Here is a 20,821-nt window from a genome sequence, read left to right as displayed (position 1 = left end):
CAGCAAGGACAGGGGCAAGCCTTCTTTCTGCCCTCACCCCACTCTCAGGCTGGGAACCCCTGCAGACAGGGCTGTCCTCCTCCTCCTCTACCCCCACACAGAGACCTCATGGTGGGTCTGAAGTGGCCAGGCCATACCACGGAAGGGCACAGGGCCAGGCAGCAGGTGGTAAGAAATGGCAGGGGCCCAGGACATGGTCATGCAGGTGAGTCTTTCTTGAAGTCCCCCAAATCCACCTTCTATCTTCAGGGGGGCCCAGAGCCCCCTGGAGTCTCTTCAGCCCCACCTGCTGTCCTGTGCGCCCCAGCAAAGCCAGCCCCAAAGGCCCTCATCCCGGGCCAAGACAGGCCTCTCTGGAAGACACAGCCAACCACTGCCTGGGTTGTCTCATTGGTGGTTGGGTGGGGTTGCCTGATTGGGCTGGCCGCAGCAGGCCCAGCAAGGCTCAGGTGTGGACCCTGAGTTGGCCAAGCAGAAGATGCATCTTCTCTAAGGACAGGTTTTGGGGAAGAATGGGGGACCAGCTCAAAGTGGTCCCTTCAGGACCCCAGAGCTCAGAAGGGCTGGTGGAGGAAGGCGTAGAGCAGGTTCTGGTCATATGTGCTCTGTGGTCAGCTTAGTGGGGTGCGCCAGGCACCCAAGTTCAGGGCAAATGGGCTGGACTGTCTCCATCTGTCCTGGAGGCTGGCAGTGCCTCCCTGTACTCAGCTCCCCAGGGTTCCTGCTCAGGCCCTGTTCCCAACCCTTCAGGCCCCCATAGTGTCCGGGATGATTTCATGTAGCCCCAGAGGATGGGGCATCAGAATTGAAATGCAGTTGATTTCTTTTTTTTTTAAATTATTTTTTAAAAATTATTTTTGTTTAACTTTATTTAAATTTGGAGGTTGGGAAGAGAGAAAGAGAGAAAGTGAGAAAGCAAGACTCCTGGTCCAGGACTCAAACCAGGGTCAGCCATATGGGAGTCCAGCGTACTTAACATCACACCACTTGCCGGCCCCAAAATGTAGTTGATTTCTACAAAGTAAAAGACTATATCTTGTACCCCTGAGTGAGTCTATTGAGGTTTATACTGCTTGGAGAGCAAAAGACTTTGCTTGAGGAGGGATAGGGGCTTGGCTTGGCTGGAGAAAGGCCTGGCAGGAATTCAGGTGCGTAAGACTCAGGGTCTGCTGCCCTTCCCAGAGCAGAAGACCCAGGACCAGGGGTGAGAGGACCGGGAAGAGCATGGCAGTGGGGTTGGCACCTCCGTGGGCTTCTCTGGAGTGCCACATGGAAAGGAGAGGAAAGGCAGATGCTAAGGGGTTATTAGCTGGCCTTTTGAGGCGAGGCCCAAACTGACCTTTGCTTTGCTGTGAGAACAGATCTTTGGTATGGGTTCCACAGGGTCCCTGTGTTCTTTGTCCAACAGCCAAAACCCTTGTTTCTGTCAACGAAGTCCTAGATCCCAGGGTCCCTTAGCCAGAACTCAGCCTCTCTTCATGCATGTCCACCAGGCACTGACTGAGGGCCCCCGAGAAGGTGGGGGGGGGGTGGGAGGATGCTTCTCATCACACTTCCTGGGCCCTATCACCCATTCTTCTCTCACTCCCCGTGATAGGTCCCAGAGAATAGGGGGTCCTGACTGGAACTGCCAGGCAAAATGACAGCTTGACACCTTGGCTCAGATGGAGCCTCTCCTCCAATTCCTATTACAAGGAGCGAAAATAAGCTTAGATAAATAATAAAAATTCATGAACCAGAAGAAATTCACCTAGGCCTGGGGCAAGAAATACACATGATGAAGTAAGGAAATGCTAAAAGACCAACAAAAGGAGGCTCAGGGCAGTGGCCCATGCAGGAGGGCAGCTCTGTGTGAGGGCTGAGGCCCCAAGAGAGGTCTAGCTTTGGTTCCCAGCGCAACCCGGTCTGGGCACAGTGTCACCCACCTGTGGTCCTGACTGGGAAGCTGGGGCAGGAGGATAGTGACATGACAAGGCCCTGCCAATACTGCCTGTTTCTCATGCAAAGAAAAACTCAATAGCAAACACAATAATGGGTGTGTCAAAGGATCAGAGAGTCAATTGAGAAAACTAGTGGCCGATGCTGGAAATGAAGCTGGATTATACCCAAAGGATAGAAGAAATATCCATGAGTCCACTGGCATAATTAAGAGACTGAATAGGTGCCAGGGAGCTGGCCTGGTGGTTAAGGTGACTGGATCCCACAAGGCTGACTGCACGGTTTGAATCCCAGACACGGTAGCTTGAAAAAGACTCCAGATGTGTGCATGCATGCCCCAAATCCCAAGAGGAGATTGACAGAGAAGGGATCATGACATGGCCATCCACCCAGGGGAGGAGGGTGCTTTCTCACTTTCCCTCTTCCTGAATTCCTCTTATTCTGATTGTAGCAGGTAGGCACAGAGAGAGGGGAGTTATATAACTCCAGTGAATTATACACGCCCTAAAGCAAACCTAATAAATAAATAAATAACTGAGCAAGTAAGTGCCCGGCAGACTGGGCAAACCTAAGCAGGATTCTGAATAACTGATGTAGATACCCCACCCTCAAGGAGGTGGAGAAAGCCCCCCGCTCCCTGTGATAGCCCCTTCCTTCCACAGGGCACAGGGTGGGGAGGGGAAAAGTGTAACGTCACCCTGGAGACACCTGGCACACACCACCTCAGCCTGGTGAGCAAGCCGGACTGTGTGAAGCTTGATAGACGGTGACATGAAGGCAGTTCTCTGTGGTCTTCCTCCCAAGAACCCACTACCCCAGTCTAACCTTAAGAAAAACATCAAGCAATACCAAATCAGAGGACAGTCTTGAAACAAAACAAAACTGGGGCCGGCAGATGGTGTAGCAGTTACGTCACTGGACTCTCACGTGGCTGACCACAGTTTGAGTCCCAGACAGATGGCCTGAAAATCATGCCGGGTGCGTGTGTGTGTGTGCCCAAGATCTTGGGAGGAGAATGGAGAAGAGTCTATGGTGTGCTCACCCCTCCCGGGGGGGGAGGGTGATTTTTCACTTTCTCTCTCACTGTCTCTGTCTCTCTCTGTCTGGAAAGCGCATGTGCCCAAAAGTAAAAACCTCTAAAAATAAATACAAATTAAAAACAACAACAAAACTGACCTGCATGCTTCCAAATTGTCCAGGTCATCAAAAACAAGGAAAATCTGAGATGCAGTCATATTCAAGCCTAAGGGACATGGTGACTAGATGTCTTGTGATACCCTGGATGGATCCTGGATCGGAAAAATGACATCAAGGAAAATGAAGGCAATCCTAATAGAGAACAGACTATCGTTAATAATAAGGCATCAGTGTTGGTTTACTCCTCATGACAAGTGGACCACACTGATGGGAAATATTGATCACGGCAAAAAGTATGCAGGAACTCTGTTACTATCTTTATAGTTTTCCTAAACTGTTCTAAAATTTAAAGTTTATTTTAAAAATTCACCACTGAGGAACCAGCAGTTAGCGTAATGGCTATGTCGCTGGATTCCCACGTAGTCGACCGCGGTTCGCGTACCGGACCCGGTGGCTTAAAACTCACGCCGGGTACGTGTGCGTGCGTGCCCAAGATCCCGAGAGGAGAATGGAGGAGAAGGGATTGCGGCGTGACCATCCCCCCTGGGGGGTGATTTCTCGCTTTCTGTCTCTATGTCTCTCTCTGTCTGGCAAGCGCACGTGCCCTATGGCGAAAATCTCTCCAAAAAAAAAAAAAAAAATTCACCACTGGAGGCTGGCCCCATGGTGCAGTGTTTATGCTCTGTGTGGAGAGAGCCAGGTCCCCATGGCTAACCACAGACTGAGTCCTGGCCCTGGTGGCTTGAAAAACACACCACACACATGTGCTCATGCCTAAGATCCTGATGGAGAGAAAGAATGGAGGAAAGGGGGCTGGCGCATGATGAGGCCTCGATGGGGGACACTTTCTCTCTCTCTCTCTCTGACCCATGCATGTACCCTCTGGCATTCAAGAAAAAGTCACCAACTGGAAAAGGCATAATTCAATTCAATGAACACTAATATCAGTTTACCTACTAGCAAAGACCCAAGTTCACACTGGGAGATGGTCAATCTGGGTTTCTTCCTGAATTCCTCTCATTCCGATTGTAGCAGGTAGGAACTGCTCCAAGAAGACAGGTTGACTGGGGAGAAGGAAGAGAAGGCTGACTCCATGACAGAAAGGAGGCTCTGGGACTGCAGTTGTCCAGGAATGATGCGGAACACCTGTCACACCACCACAGCCCCACTGAGAAGGGCTAACCTGGCCAGGTCATCTGGGAGCATCTCAGCCAAGCACAGGGAGGGCTGATGGTTCTGGCCCAGCTGAGCTTTCCCCAGCCCCTGCCCAGCTCTTAGGCTCCAGAGAACTGTGCTTCCCCCTCCACAGCCTGCTACATCTCGAGTGCTAGGTCTCCTGAAAATTCACAGGGAAGTGCTGGGAGGTGAGGCCTAGTGGGAGCTGTTTGGGACCTGGCAGCAGATCCCACATGAATTTATTAAAACCATCTCAGTCCTCCCTTCATTAGTTTATGTAGGAGTGGACTGTTGTAAAGGCAGGTTGGCCACTGCAGGTCTGTCTTTGTACACACCCGATTTCCTTTCCTCTCTGTCAGCCATATTGTGATGTAGCACTGGATGCCAGCCCACGTTCTTGGATATTTCAGCCATCAGAATCGTGAGCCAAATAAACTTCATTTCATTATAAGTCAGCCAGTGTCAGGTGTTTTGTTAGAGAAACATTAATGCACTAAGACACTAGTACAGAAGAAAAAGTAAATTTGTCTCAGAAATGGTAGGAAGAGAGTAAAAATTCTCCACACTATAAACAGGAGCTCAATTCTGAACAGAGCTATCCAAGCATGAGCAAAAGGCATAAAAAAAGAGCCAGCAAGCTGACCATGCAGACTGCAGAGACAAGGACACAAGCAGTAACTGAGTGTGAGCATGAAAACAGCCCGCCTAAGGAGGACATAGTAACATTAATTCAATAGAGGGAGCAGCAATTAGTGTAATGGCTATGTTGCTGGACTCCCATGTAGTCGACCGCGGTTCACATCCCGGACCCGGGAGCTTAAAACTCACGCCGGGCGCATGTGCATGTGTGCCCAAGATCCCAGGAGGAGAACGGAGGAGAAGGAATTGCGGCGTGGCCATCCCCCCTGGGGGGTGATTTCTTGCTTTCTGTCTCTCTGTCTCTCTCTGTCTGTCTGGCGAGCACACGCACCCTATAGCAAAAACCTCTCCAAAAAAAACCCCACATTAATTCAATAGAATTCAAAATTCTGAGGGAAACAAAATGTGACCCAAGAAGATACAATTTAAATAGAAAGCACACATCTCTTCAGTAATGGATAAATGGCAGACTGAAAATCAGGAAAAGTTATAGACTTCAACAGAACCATAAACAAACTCAGCCTATTGAACATACATAGACCTCTGCACGCAACTGCAAAACACACATTCTCTTCGAATTCAAATGAATTTTTATGAAGATTAACAACTGGGCCTTCGGGTGCGTGTGCGTGCGAGCCTAAGATCCTGAGAGGAGAATGGAGGAGAAGGGATTGCGGCATGACCATCCCTCCGGGGGGTGATTTCTCGCTTTCTGTCTCTCTGTCTCTCTCTGTCTGTCTGGCGAGAGCACGTGCCCTATAGCAAAAACCTCTCAAAAAAAAAAAAAAAAAAAAAAAAAACCCAACTCTAAAAAACAAAAAAACAAAAAACCAACTGGTCCTTAAACTGACCCAAGAAGATTCTTGAGATTAAGATAAAACAGAACATGTTGCATAGCCTCGGGGTAACTAGTCTAAAGAAAGACAACAAAGAGGTAATAAAAAAATCTCCATATGTTTAGAAATTAAACTTCTTTTTAAAAATAATTATTTATTTTCATTTTTATTTATTATTATTTCCAATTTGACCAGCGAGAAAGAGAGAAAGGGAAAATGAGAAAGTCACCAGATCTGGGACTCAAACTGTGGTCAGACATGTGGGAATCCAGTGCTTTATGCACCATGCCACCTGCTGGCCCCTAGAAATTAAACTTCTAAATTATCCACAGGACAGAGAAGTCAAAATGTACTGTGGCATCTTTAGCCCAGGTTTTTTTCTTCTTTTTTTTTTTTTCTGAGAGTTGTATTTTTTTTTTTTTTGCTATAGAGCACATGCGCTCGCCAGGAAGACAGAGAGAGACAGAGATAGAAAGCGAGAAATCAACCCCCTGGGGGATGGCCACGCCGCAATCCCTTCTCCTCCATTCTCTTCTTGGGATCTTGGGCACGCACACACACTCGCCTGGCGTGAGTTTAAGCCACCGGGTCCAGGACGCAAACTGCGGTCGGCTACATGGGAGTTCAGTGACACAGCCATTACGCCAACTGCTGATCCCTAGTCCAGGTTGTTGTAAGTTTATTTTAAAACTTAAGAGTGACCATTGAAAGAAGAGAATAGAAACATGTATACAACTCATAAACTGGTAGAAGTATATAGGTGTGAAGAAAACTTGGTGAATCTGTAGGGGCTAGAAATAGGGACAGAGAAGCTAACAGGAAACCCACGTGCCCATATATCCAATTATATAAGCAGTTACAGCGGATACTGTTGTTGCTGGACTCCCATGTAGTTGACTACAGTTCGAGTCCTGGACTCAGTGGTTTAAACTCAAACCGGGGGCATGTGCGTGCCCAAGATCCTGAGAGGAGAGTGGAGGAGAAGGGATTGCAGTGTGGCCTTTTCCCCGGGCTAGGGAGTGATTTCTCACTTTCTGTCTCTCTGTCTGTCTCTATCTTTCTGGCGAGTGCACATGCACTATAGGAAAAAACTCTCAAAAAAAATGTTAGAGGGGCCAGCAGGTGGTGTGGTGGATAAGGTGCTTGACACTCCCATCTGGCCAGCCACGGCTCAAGTCCCTGCTTTCTCACTTTCCCTCTGGTCAAATTAAAATAAATGAATGAGTAAATAACATTAAATAAATAATTCTTTTTAAAAATGTTGTTAGAGAGGGCATGCACTTACCAGAGAGAAAGAGAGACAGAGACAGAGAGCAAGCACAGCCCCTCTCCCGTGGGAAATGGTTATACCACGATCCCGTCTCCATTTCTCCCTCCCCAGGATTTTGGGAGAGGAGCGAGAAATTTAAGTGCCAGATTTCTCGCTTTCTGTCTCTCTGCGAGCGCATGTGCCCTATAGCAAAAACCTCTAAAAAAAAAAAAAAAAAAAAAAACCTTTAAACTAAACCAAAAATGAAAGTGTTAATATAAAACATGAAAAAAATTTATTCTATTTAACTTTATTTATTTGACGAGAGGAGAGAGAGAAAGAGAGATAGAGAAAGGGAGAAAGCAAGCTGCCAGGTCTGGGACACGAACCATAGTTGGCCATGTAGGAGTCCAGTGCCCTCAACCACCATGCCACCTACTGGCCCCATTAATGTAAAATGTTTAATTTAAAAATTAACTGACATTTCTGATGCAAACATTAGTAAGCTGTAACAGAGGGAAATGAACGGCCTGAGTTTTGTAGCACTATAACCTAAACGAAGAACAGCTGTTCTTTCACGTCTAACTTACAAATTGCCATGTGTCAAAATCATGATATGTCAGGTTATTTGAACGTGATTACTGTTGGAGAAACTGTGACCACGAAACATCTCCTTTTTACATAAAGAGCTGTACTTCATCTGAAATTACTCAAATGATGTCTTGATCGGAAGCATGCACCCCAGTTACTTAATGTTTTCGATGATACAGTGCCACTGAGGAGGGGTGGGGGTGGGGGAAGGATTGGCCTAAACTAACCACTAAGAGACCTGCACTGCAGCTTTTCTTATTTATAGGAAATCCTTACTTTGGATGCCAGAGGGCAGCTGAAAACCGAAAAATAATTCAGTGACTGTCTCTTTAATATTTTGTAGAAAGCAATTAACAACCACTAAATAATATCTTTGCTTTGAAATTATTGCATACGGAATACATTTGCTTAAAGGTAAATAGCTCCCGCCTTTATTTTACAGTGCATAGTGTGGGAAACTAGGTTAATTTCCTATAAAAGAGACTAGTTAGTATATGTACACAAACTTCTGAAATAGTATACAAACTGGTTTTTCAGTTAGTGTTTTCTTAAAATATTACATAGCTTAGGACTTCCTAGGACATTTGTAAATTGGGGAGTGGCTGAAAAGCCAGTTAAATATAATAATCTAATGATTTTTTTGTAACTTAAGATGGTTTTGTAAAATGTTATTCCAGTTGTAAACTGGAATAACATTTCAACTAAACAAAACACTGCTAAATACTGACATTTGATAAAAAGTTGCCTTCTATAATTTCTGTAAATTGTTCTTGTTCTGAAAAAGGTATAATGATAACAATTTCTAAACAACAACAAAAAAGAAAATAACAATTTTTTAACCTGGGGAATGGTATTTCTCAAAACCTTCTCACAATCATGCTTAAAACAAGATACTAAAACTATTTCCAGGGGCTGGCAGGTGGGGCGGTGGTTAAGGGTCCTGAACTCCCACATGGTCGACTGTGCTTCTAGTCTTGGACCTGGGGGCTTGCTTTCTCACTTTCTCTCTCTCACTCTCTGTCCCTCTCTGGTCAAATTAAGATAAGTAAATGAAGTTAAATAATTCTTAAAAATTAAAAAATAAATAAATAAAACTAATTCCATTAGGGGCCAGCAGGTGGCATGGTGGTTAAGGTGTTGGACTCCCACATGGCCAAAAACAGTTCAAGTCCCCAGACCCAGCGGCTTGAAAATCATGCAGGGCATGTGTGCATGTGTGTGTGCCCAAAGTCCCAGGAGGAAAATGGAGAGGGGATTGCAGTGTGGCCATCCCCCCTGGAGGGGGGAGTGATTTCTTACTTTCCCTTTCACTGTCTCTTTCTGGTGAGTACATGCACCCTGTGGCAAAAACCTTTAAAAACAACAGTTTCCATTAAAGTCAGAAAGGTCTGCTTGCTTTCACCATTAATCAGTGTTCTTCCAGACGTCCTAGTCGGGTAAGAGAACCACAAAAGAGAAAGGGGGAGGGACCAGCAGCTAGCGTAATGGCTATGTTGCTGGACTCCCATGTGGTTGACCGCGGTTCGCATCCCGGACCCGGTGGCTTAAAACTCATGCCGGGCGTGTGTGCGTGCCCGCCCAGGATCCGGAGAGGAGAATGGAGGAGAAGGGATTGCGGCGTGACCATCCCCCCTGGGGGTGTGTGATTTCTCGCTTTCTGTCCGTCTGGCGAGCACACGTGCCCTATAGCAAAAATCTCTCCAAAATAAAAAAGAGAAATGAGGGTGGTCCAAGGACCCGAGAGGTGGGGGTGATGCCAGACCGCACTTACGCTCCTGGGTCTGGCATGGTGCCGTTGCAGTGGACTGGGAAGTGGCTGGGTTTCTTCCTTCATTCTTTTCAGGTGTCCTGTCCCTCAGCTGTTCCTGCCCCGACACCTCAGAATGTTGGGGGCACACTGCAGACAGGCAGGGCTTGAGGACTTCAGTCCTCCTCCTGCCCAAGCCTGCGCCTGGGCAGACCCTGTAGGAGGGACCTGTTTATCCGGTGGTGGTGGGAGGACTTTGTCCTTAAGACTCAGAAATCACCCGGATGTGCCCTGGTGAAGCAGAAATGCCTTCCAGGCTGGTCTGAGCCACATCGAACACAGTTCTCTTCGGTCAGGTCAGACAACAACAAAAAAGAAAATAACAATTTTTTAACCTGGGGAATGGTATTTCTCAAAACCTTCTCACAATCATGCTTAAAACAAGATACTAAAACTATTTCCAGGGGCTGGCAGGTGGGGCGGTGGTTAAGGGTCCTGAACTCCCACATGGTCGACTGTGCTTCTAGTCTTGGACCTGGGGGCTTGCTTTCTCACTTTCTCTCTCTCACTCTCTGTCCCTCTCTGGTCAAATTAAGATAAGTAAATGAAGTTAAATAATTCTTAAAAATTAAAAAATAAATAAATAAAACTAATTCCATTAGGGGCCAGCAGGTGGCATGGTGGTTAAGGTGTTGGACTCCCACATGGCCAAAAACAGTTCAAGTCCCCAGACCCAGCGGCTTGAAAATCATTCGTGGCATGTGTGCATGTGTGTGTGCCCAAAGTCCCAGGAGGAAAATGGAGAGGGGATTGCAGTGTGGCCATCCCCCCTGGAGGGGGGAGTGATTTCTTACTTTCCCTTTCACTGTCTCTTTCTGGTGAGTACATGCACCCTGTGGCAAAAACCTTTAAAAACAACAGTTTCCATTAAAGTCAGAAAGGTCTGCTTGCTTTCACCATTAATCAGTGTTCTTCCAGACGTCCTAGTCGGGTAAGAGAACCACAAAAGAGAAAGGGGGAGGGACCAGCAGCTAGCGTAATGGCTATGTTGCTGGACTCCCATGTGGTTGACCGCGGTTCGCATCCCGGACCCGGTGGCTTAAAACTCATGCCGGGCGTGTGTGCGTGCCCGCCCAGGATCCGGAGAGGAGAATGGAGGAGAAGGGATTGCGGCGTGACCATCCCCCCTGGGGGTGTGTGATTTCTCGCTTTCTGTCCGTCTGGCGAGCACACGTGCCCTATAGCAAAAATCTCTCCAAAATAAAAAAGAGAAATGAGGGTGGTCCAAGGACCCGAGAGGTGGGGGTGATGCCAGACCGCACTTACGCTCCTGGGTCTGGCATGGTGCCGTTGCAGTGGACTGGGAAGTGGCTGGGTTTCTTCCTTCATTCTTTTCAGGTGTCCTGTCCCTCAGCTGTTCCTGCCCCGACACCTCAGAATGTTGGGGGCACACTGCAGACAGGCAGGGCTTGAGGACTTCAGTCCTCCTCCTGCCCAAGCCTGCGCCTGGGCAGACCCTGTAGGAGGGACCTGTTTATCCGGTGGTGGTGGGAGGACTTTGTCCTTAAGACTCAGAAATCACCCGGAGTGCTTATCCTTGCGGATTCAGTAGACACCGTGGCCTTCAGCTGCCGGTGCCCTGGAATCCTGAAGCAGAAATGCCTTCCAGGCTGGTCTGAGTCACATCGAACACAGTTCTCTTCGGTCAGCGACATCTCAGGGGACATCTAAACAGATGGCCTATGTCTGTGAAGACACACGGTTACAATGGCACGTCCACGTTGTCAAGCACCCTTGGCACTGGAGAACAGGCACCTGCCAGAGTGCCAGGCCCTGAGGCGTGGCTACGCAGAGCCCAGAGGGTGGTGCGCCTCAGGGCTGCTGCGGAAAGACCTCCTTGGTGGGCAGGAACACGAACCCACTGAATGTCATCCTCTCCCAGGGTCACCCTTTTCTACAGCATAAACGCTGCTGTGGGGCAGCCTTGGGCTGCAGCCCTGGTCTGAGGACAGAGCCTGAAGCTCTGACTCCTTTGACCACACTAGACCACGAGGCGAAACACAGCCAGCCAGCAAATGGAATCCCATTTAAAAAATAATTACTTAATTTTATTTATGATTATTTTAAAATTTGTTACAGGGCACATGCACTCACGAGAGATGTGGCAGTGGAGGGGTGCAGTGTGCAGTGAGAAAGCAAGCCACTATGTTTGGGACTCGAACCGTGGTCGGCCATATGGGAGTCCAGCATCTTAACCACCATGCTAAGACTTAAATGCCCTTTTGCTTCCTGCAGATTATTCTGACGTCTCGGAGAACATCAATGTTTACATATGGCTTCAGCCAGTACCTTAACATTTGTATAGAGTAAATGACTTGCTGACAATAAATTAAAAAAAAATTTTTTTTTGAGAGGTTTTTGTTATAGGGCAGACGCGCTCTCCAGAAAGACAAAGACAGAGAGAAAGTGAGAAATCACTCCCCGGGGGGACAGTCATGCTGCATTCCCATTCTCCTCTAGGGATTTTGCACACATGCACACACGACTGGCTTGAGTTTCAAAGCTGCTGGGTTCAGGACTCGAACTGCATTCGACTACGTGGGAGTTCAGTAACATAACCATTATGCCATCTGCTGGTCCCTCAGCCAGTTTCTTAGGACTAAAGTTATTCTGAAGTTTTGGATATATGAAGGCTGTGAGAATATAATCTTGATCATCATATTCTTTCTTTCCACCTCTGGATTTCTGATTTCCAAGTTTGTGGCTTATTTCTTATCTTTGAGATTTGAAGATTCTGGACACTATGCTCACTGCACCGCAGACTGCCCTGCCCTGCCCTCTGGCCTTGGCTAATTGTCTAGAGAGAACACTGGTTTGTTGGTCACCCTCTCTACAGGAATCGGTATGTTCTTTTGAGCAGCATTTCCGTTGGCATACCCAGCACTAAGCCAACACAAATCCTCCTCCTGCATGAACTTTGCACCAACTTCTGCCGAATCCCTGGTACCAAAAGCCGGGCCAGTTAAATGAATATTTTGTAAATGTCTCCTGGAGCAGAGGTGGCTAACTGGGAAGGGTGGGGACTGGAGCATGGATGGGAGCAGTATGCTTGTGTGTGTGGGCACCTGAGTGAGTGCCGCGTGTGCATGCACATACAAGTGGTTTGTGTGTGCCCTCCTAAGTGAAGGCGAGGCTTGCCAAGCGGTCTGTACCAATGCCTACGATATTTCCCATCACCGTTCTCTAACAAATGGCCGATCTTACGCTCTTACAGATATTTTATATAATAAATTCCCAGCCCGAAATGCTTTAAGTTTTTCTTTTGCTTTTATTACAAGCATATAATATTAATTGGCAAAACACTGAATACAAGCTTCACTATCATAAAATCAAAACATTTAAGCAATATTCCAAAAAAGATTTTAGACAAAAACTAGCCACCAATAGTACAAAAATTACACACCAACACAAAGCATAAAAAATGTAAACTTTCAAATTAAACAGTCAAAAATATGTATCTGCATTATCATTTCCATAAACCGTGATAGCTTTCATCTGTTTGCCAGACACCGATGATAAAGGCTTAGTGGTTCGACTATTATTGTCCCTTAACCCTACATTAGTTTCATTTGGGAAAAAAAATGTGTTTCTGATCTCCAATTCAATTACTGGAATAGACACCGACACTAAAGCTACACACTCACACCTGAGCCCATTCTTCACACACTCTGTGGATCCGAGTGAATTACACTTGAGGGCGGAGACGGACGAGGCGGCCCCGCTCAGCACAGCCCCGCTCAGCGCGGCCCCACACAGGGCCTCCGGCTCGAGCTGGCGGGCAGCACCTCGCGCGGCCCCTGCCTGGCAGGGGACACAGCATTTGTAAAAATGATGGTATAATTTGAAAGATCGTGTTCTAGTCTACTTACCCCAATGTATTTACCTAGTTCATCTAAATATCAAGGCAGAGAAATACATTTGTTTATCATGTTAAGGTCACATGTGATGTGGTGGAACTTAAATGACTTCCTGAGGAAACAGAGAAATTGGATCTGTGTGTGTGATTTAGCTATCTGCACTAACTTTATTTCCAATGTTAGAAAGCACATTAAATATTCATGTACAATGTAGAAATCGGCTGGCTCGCTCCTAGAACATTCAACCCAATGACACATTTCAAATCACTGTACAATGCCATCCTGTGCACTTTCAGAGGGAAAAAAAATTCCAAAGATTGTGAGTGCCATGAACAGGCATCAGAAGCCAGTGCCCTGCGGCTCGAGGGCCCCGTGAAGGGTAGCACCATCACGCTGTGGTCTGAGGCCACGTGGTCCCCACCCCCACGGTGACTCAGCCATGAGCACATGGGGTCTGAGGGCACCAGGACCCAGCCAGGATTCCAGAGGCTCCACAGGGTGGCCACGAGGCCAGTAGAGGTCGGCACCACTCACGCCACTTCCTGGCTGCCGACATGGCCGCTTGCTTTTAAATATTGCTGACAGGTATTCATGTGCGTGCGCGTGCGCACACACATGCACACGCGCACACACATGCACACACGCACACACACACACCCAATAATAGCATTCTTATAATAATAATAAAGGAAAAACCAAATAGCTGAATGTACATATTTTGAAATTCCACCTATATTCCCTTTCAGTTTAGCAGAATAGATGCTACATTACAATTTAAACAGATGTCTAATAAATGTGTTGGAATCTATTGCACAAAAGCATAAAAATGCTCTTCATCCATATAAAACAAAAACATACAAATTAAAAGCTACTCAAAGTAAAAAGAAGCTTGCAAAACATCTCACAATTTCATTTTATATGCCTGTAAAGAAAGCTGGACCACTGAAACCAAACAACTGGATGGGAAAATATGATAGAAGGCTTAAAATAGAATAAATAATTTTATAAAGTTAAGTTTTCTTTTTTTAACCCCCCAAATCTTAAATTCAATATTATATATTCTATCTGAATTTTCTATTTTCATGAAAACTGTATCTCGTGAGACCATATGCTGGCAATCAGTCCCACTGCTGTCAAAGATGACGCGGTAAGGTAATCTAACAGCATTTGTTTTACCAGCATAAATAGTTGTGAAAACTACTTCACAGTAACTCCATCTGCTAAAAACAAAACAAAACAAAACAAAACAAAACTTAAAAGAGGATCCAACCATTAACTGATCCTGACTTTCATGCTGGGGAAAAAAAAAATTAGCCTTTTGATGTTAAATGAGAGCTTGACAGAAATGAAAGGACACCACCCGGAAGCTTCCATCTGGTGGCAGGCGCTCCAGTCCTTTAAACTACGTAAGGCTACAGAGTCAGACCAAAGAGGCAGAAGGTCACCAGGGAAACAGTCCTGTAGTGGAGACAGTCTGCAAGGTGAAATCTTAGAAAAATAGGTACTTTTGCTGCTGAGGTTTTGTCAGGTTAACACGATTACAAAAGCAGGATTACACAAGAAGGGTCAGCAACCAGCAGGAGGCGTTAATACTGGCTTCCACTTATCCCCGTCTCTCTGAATATTTAAATATATCAACTTAGCACCATAGCAAAGTCAAGTGATTTCAAAGATAGCTACAAAGTTACAAATATATATTATGAGATTATTACAGCGGTATTAAATTTAATCTGAACTGTGGATTCGATTTATTAGAATTTGGAGGCGCATAACTGTTTCATCGTTCTTTAGTTTCACCACACAGGAAAATACCTAAATTCTAGAGTTTACTTAAAACTGCACTGTGATAATATATGGTTTTACAGAATGCTTCAGCAGTATGCATACTTTGAGGTAGACAGGTAATATTTACTCATACATCTACTCATAAACCCTTGTATAGGAACTCTCAAAAATGATTTGGATGAATAGCAAGCTTAGGTAACTGAATAATTCAAAAAGTCAGGGGACTTAAAGGGCTTAAACAGGTAAATTTTGACCAATTCCTAACCAAAAAAACCCAAAAAACCCAAAAACACAATTTTTTTTTTCAGGGTTTTAAAAAGGCCTTACGTTAAGAATCACTTGGATTGAATAAATTTGCACGTTTCCCCGTCACTAAGACTAGGTCTCACTAGTAGCTGCTTCTGGTGTTTAGAGCGTATGAACGGGAAGCAGAAGGAAACCGAAATGAAACTGACTGCAAATGAGCCCGACCATAACTTTCAAAGCAAATTCAAGAAAAAATTCTAGCCACTGAGGTGAAATACTTCATGGAAAATCTAGCTCTCAGGGACACCACCAAACCCTCCTCTATTTAACACAAGCCACGGATGGCAGCGGTCACCACCTGCCGTCCCCGTCTTGGTCACACCGAAGTTCATCCTGGAATGTCACAGGGAGGAGGGCCCTGAAAGGTCAACATGGGGAACAGACAGGAACACCTGGGTGGGGAGTACAAGGCACTCCAGGATGACGGTCCCACCGCCGGGGCTGGCTCCTTTCTCCTCACGCCTGCCTTTCTGCACTGAGTGCCAGTTCTAAATGAACAACTGTCTGTGGCTGGCGGGGCTTATTCTCCGATTCGACAGAAACGTTAGCATGTGGGAGAGGGGGAAGAGCTCTTACTGCCTGTGGCCAGGATTCTGGCAACTTCTCTTGAGTGGGGCTGGTTCCTCTGAGTCACTTGGCCCCCCAGTCGAGCCCCAGCCCTACCACGCTCAGCTCCAAAAACCACCTTCCCCACCAACGGCCACCAAAAACATGAGCCATTTCCATCAACAGAGATGCCGGTAGAACCATGGAAATGGCCCAACGAAGGGATGGGGTGTGTCTGTCACACCTGAATCTTCGCCAGACCTTTCCCACAGGCTGCCAGGCGCGCCCTCTGAGGGGCCTCAGGAGAGCACCTGATGCACGTGCACAGCGCCCCCTTCAGCACAACGAAAACAGCAGAGAACGGGCAGAATGCAGCGAGGCTCTTGTTGACAAGTGATGAGGAATAAGGATTGTTCTGCCGGCCGGAGTGGAGCTGGCCAAACCACCCCTGGCCTACCTGGCTGGGCAAGCTGGACAGACACCAGGGCATCAAGTCTGGGGTGAGACGGGGGAAGGAGCCCTTCCTGCCTGGCCCTATGCTGACCGGCCTAGACCGCCGCACTGCACAAAGCTGGCAAGGTTAGGAAGCTGCTGTCTTTGCTGTGTTTTGTAAGATGGAAAATTAAATACCATGGTTAAACCAAAATAGTAATGGAAACCTCTTTTGGTATGCTTTTAAATTAAAATTTTATATATCCTCTGTCTTCAGGAAGCTAAAGGCAACATAAATATAGTCATTCACCTTGAAAAGATAGTTTTTCAATAACTTAGGAAGGATTCGATAACAAGTACAAGTATTTTTGAGGTTTATCATGAAAGTAATTCATAAACTAAACGGAAATGAACTCAGATTTCAGGACCTGGAAAGCAAGCGAAGATGATCTGTGTCAGGAGGGTGACTTTGAAAGATGTGTCGCCACGACATTGACTACTCTGGCCTGTGAATCTGAAGCAGAGATGAGCACTATTCGCTACGTGAAACTGTGAAGTGTTTTCATCCTCTGTAAACGTGGTGCTGGTAGTGTCTTGTCGAGTGTGAATTCTCTCTCATACAAAAGTTATAAATATTCTCTATTCAGAAATCCGGTCCACACGACACCCAGAGGCAACATTCTGAAGCGCGGTCGCCGTGAGAACCGTCCGCTGGGAGCACACGGGGGTGCGAGGGCCAAGTCTGCTGGGTGCCCAGAGCCATGCCCGCTCACAGCAAGTCCATCTTGGGTCTGTAGTGCAGCAGGAGAGGAGCCTTCTGGAAGACAAAGACCACACAGAGCAGGCTTCTTAGGGGCGGGCGATGAGAAAGAGACAGACACGGGCTGACTCAGCAGAAATGCATTTGCGAAACACTAGGACACGTGGTGGCACCAGTCCGGTCCTGGGTGATGTGGACTAGGGTGGGACAGAGGCCACAAAGAACAAGCCCCAGTTCCTTGGTCCCAGGTAACCTGGGGACCATGCTGGGCCTTCCCGCCCACTCTTCCTCCCTGTCGCTCCCTTCTCTGCCCTCTCCTGCATCTCCCTCCAACCCTCTGGCCCCGGCCTTGGTCAACTCCAATTGCCCTCTGTCTCTTCTCCTCCCTGGGCGGTGGAGTCCGCTGGCAGGAGGGTGAGGAGGTACCACCGCCAGCCCTGAGGATGGGAATGCTGCCATAGGCGTCCCTCAGACAGAGGAGTCCGACACCTTGAGGTGCTCTGACTGTAGTGGCCTCGGCCTCCCTGGCTCGTCACAGAGCTCAGGGCTTGTCCCTCTGTCTGGTCTCCTGGACCAGGACCGGGGTGCAGAAACGTGCCTGACTGGGGCCTCTGTGCCTTCCCAGGGGAAAGGCCAACCATCACTGTAGGAAAACCCCTGTGACAGGTCGGATTGCCGCTCTTCAGCTCTTAGATAAAAGACGTTCAGAAATGTAACGGCCATTTAGGGCAGATTCTGAAAACCAAGTGAACATCATTACAGAGTGACACGCCTCACCTTGAACCTCCACCTCGTGACAACCACAAATTTGAGTGTGTGGTCCTTGCCCAGGATCTCCTCGTTGCATAAGATGTCCAGCTGGGGGGAGAAGAGGCTTGGGTTAGGGGACGGAGGACACTGCTCAGCACACACAGCCTCTGTTTACACACGTGACGGCGTGACACAGGAGGAGCAACTGCCAAGTGTCCTTGAAATGCAGCGCCCTCCTGCACCAGGTAAGGATGGGCAGATGCAGAAATGAGGTTTGGCTCATGTATTTGTTTATCTTTGCTTCGTGCCAAAAAGGAAATGAGGTGCAACACATAAGCTTGATGTCAGAAACGCTCCTGTGAGGACCAGCTCTTCCTTCAAAGGGTCGCAGCCCAGGTGGGACCCCGAGTGGCCTGGAGCACCACGGTGGTCCTACAGATGCTCCTCGCAGGAGACAACACCAGGGCGCCTTCCTAGCCCTCGGAAGGGCAGGCTGTGCACAGCTGCGGGCTTCCTGCTTCTTTGTCCTTCAAGGCCTAGGGCTGGGCTCCCTCCCGAGGCCTCCTCACTGCACCTCCATGCCCAGTCACTCCCACCACCTCCCGCACGGTTTACATCTGAGCTGCCAGCACCAAGGGCCTCAAGAACCCTGAGTGGTTCTGTCGGCTAACGAGCTGGGGACCCTGCACGGGGTCCTGCTTCAGGGCCAAGAGTGAAGGGCAGAGGGCCCAGTCCAGGCCCGGCACCCTGGGGCAGCCGCTGTCTTCACCCTGCACAGCGGGAGACCTCGGGCCACACCCACCATGAGAGGTCTCCATCCACGCCCATCACACACCATTCCTCTCCCTTCGCCAAGCCTGTCCCTCTTGCGGCGGTGGAAAAAGGTAATGGGCTCCCAGATACCTTTTTGTTCTGACTAAGGAGACTTTACTTCTCAGGGCCATTTTAGGACAAATTATGCAGAAGAAACAGTTCCCACCTGTCCCGTACGGCCTCCCCGACTGCCAATACCCCCCAAGCGGTGCTTGTTGGCTGCTAAGGTCACACTGCCATGGGAGTGGCAGGCACAGGTGCCATGTGCTCCAGGTCTGACCAACGTGTAAGACGCGTATCCGTGCTGGTGTCACACGGGGGATTTTCACCGCCCTAGGTCCTCTCCCTCCCCTCGGCCCGTGGCAACCACTGATCTTTGTACCACCTCCAGTTGGCCTGTCCTATAACGCCGTGGAGCAGAGACCCAACGCTGTACACAGCCTTTACAGAGGGCATCTTTCACGTCGCAGAACGTGTTTAAGGTTCACCCGTGTCCTTCAAGGCTTGATGGGTCCTTTCTTTTTATTCCTGAATAATACTCCATTGTCTGAATGTGCCATCATTTGCCATTCACCTACAGAGGACACCCTGTCTGCTTCCAAGTCCTGGCAATTAGGAATAAAGCTGCTATGAAATCTATGTGTAGGTTTCTGTGTGAACATCAGCACAATTTACCTGGGTAAAGACCAAGCAGTGTGGAGGTCAGCAGGTGTGGTGGTTAAGCGCACTGGACTTGCACATGGCCAACCATGGTTCGAGTCCCTGACCTCGTAGCTTGCTTTCTCATTCTCTCTCACTCTGTTCCTCACTGGTCAAGTAAATAAATAAATAAAGTTAACTAAAATAATTTTTTTTTTAAAAAAGAGACTGTGTGTAGTTTTGTAGGAGCCTGTCCAGCTGTCTTCCAGAGTGGCTGCACCATTTTCTTCCACTGGCAATGAACAAGGGCTTCTGTTGCTCTGTCCCCTTGCTGGCATGTGGTGACAGTGTTCTGGATTTTGGCCACTTTAATAGGTGTGTGGTGGTACCTCAGTGTTGATTCAATTTGCATTTGATTATGATACTGACTGACAGTCTTTCAAGCTTTTCCCTTAAGGCAGGAGACAAGGGACCCAGCAGTGTGTGGCCTGGCAGCAGGGTCAGTTTGATACCTAGACACTGTACACAGTACGGTTTGTGTGTGTGTGTGTGTGTGTGTGTGTTTGTGGGGAGAGAGTAAATTTATCAAAAGTGGGAGTAGATAGGCATTTTTTTTTTTCTTTTCTTCTTCCTTTTTTTTTTTTTTTTCCTTTAGGTTTTTGCTATAGGATGCATATGCTTGCCAGAGGGAAAGTGAGAAATCACCCTCCGGGGGGACTGCCATGCTGCAATCCCTTCTCCTCCAGTCTCCTCTTGGTATTTTCAGCATGCACATGCATGTGTCCGGCATGATTTTCAAGCTGCTGGGTCTGGGACTTGAACCATAGTTGGCCATGTGGGCGTCCAGCGCCTTAACCACTGCATGGTCTGGAAGCTCTGTAGATTCGCATGTGAAACCCCTGCAGTCGGCGCCGGGAAGCCTGCACTGCTGTCCTTGCTTACAGAGTCCTCGCTCTGTCCCTTACACCCAGCCTGCTGCCCTCTTCCTGCTGTGTGCTGGCACCTCTCGCTCCTGCTACCCAGCGTCTGCAAAGGTAACATGCTCCTTCCCATAGCAGCCTACAGGGCTCCCAGGGGCCCCGTGGGGCTCTGACATGGGGTTCAAGACCCACCCAGGTGCCAGCTGATGGTTGCTAGGTACAAAGCCTCACATCCTTCCTTAGGGTCATTTCTCCAGGAAATGTCCCTGCACCCAGCATGGTCAACATTTCCCCTGGCCCAGCCCCTCACCCACCCCTCATATCCAAGGTGCATGCCCTGCCATCCCTTCCAAACAAGCTCGAGCACCTCCGCCCTCACGTAGAAACCAAAGCACCGCTTTAGGCTCTCCCATCCCCAGCTCCTGCTGTTTCCTAACACAGAAAAACAACAAAACTACAGAAACTTAGGACAAAGCCATTCCCATTTTTCCTCTCCCTTTACAACAATGCCAGCCAAGGGCTGACTCCAGACAGCAGTGCTGGGCCTGGGCCCCAGTGACCTCGGAGACCTGGTTTCTGACTGACGCTTGGCTCTCCAATGTCTGTGGCTAAGTTATGCTAGCCTGCCCTCCCCCCCCCC

General features: G+C 48.0%; 1 protein-coding gene across 2 annotated transcripts in view; it reads right to left on the bottom strand.

Annotated features, from left to right (window-relative positions):
* Positions 1-13,219: 13,219 nt before the first annotated feature.
* Positions 13,220-20,821, bottom strand: part of PCGF3 (polycomb group ring finger 3) — a 64,223-nt gene continuing 56,621 nt past the window's right edge. For both annotated transcript variants that reach the window (XM_006143844.3, XM_006143845.3), the window contains exons 9-10: positions 17,837-17,917; positions 13,220-17,116 (exon numbers count right to left, since the gene is read on the bottom strand). In XM_006143844.3, coding sequence (XP_006143906.1) covers positions 17,069-17,116; positions 17,837-17,917 — 129 coding nt within the window. In that variant the 3' untranslated portion in view covers positions 13,220-17,068. The remainder of the gene's footprint in view (positions 17,117-17,836; positions 17,918-20,821) is intronic.

Source organism: Tupaia chinensis, unplaced genomic scaffold (genome assembly GCF_000334495.1).
Source record: "Tupaia chinensis unplaced genomic scaffold, TupChi_1.0 Scaffold000111_1, whole genome shotgun sequence".
Classification (NCBI taxonomy): Eukaryota; Metazoa; Chordata; class Mammalia; order Scandentia; family Tupaiidae; genus Tupaia; species Tupaia belangeri.
The sequence above is the reverse complement of the archived record's forward strand: the minus strand, read 5'-3'. Positions and strand labels throughout refer to the sequence as shown.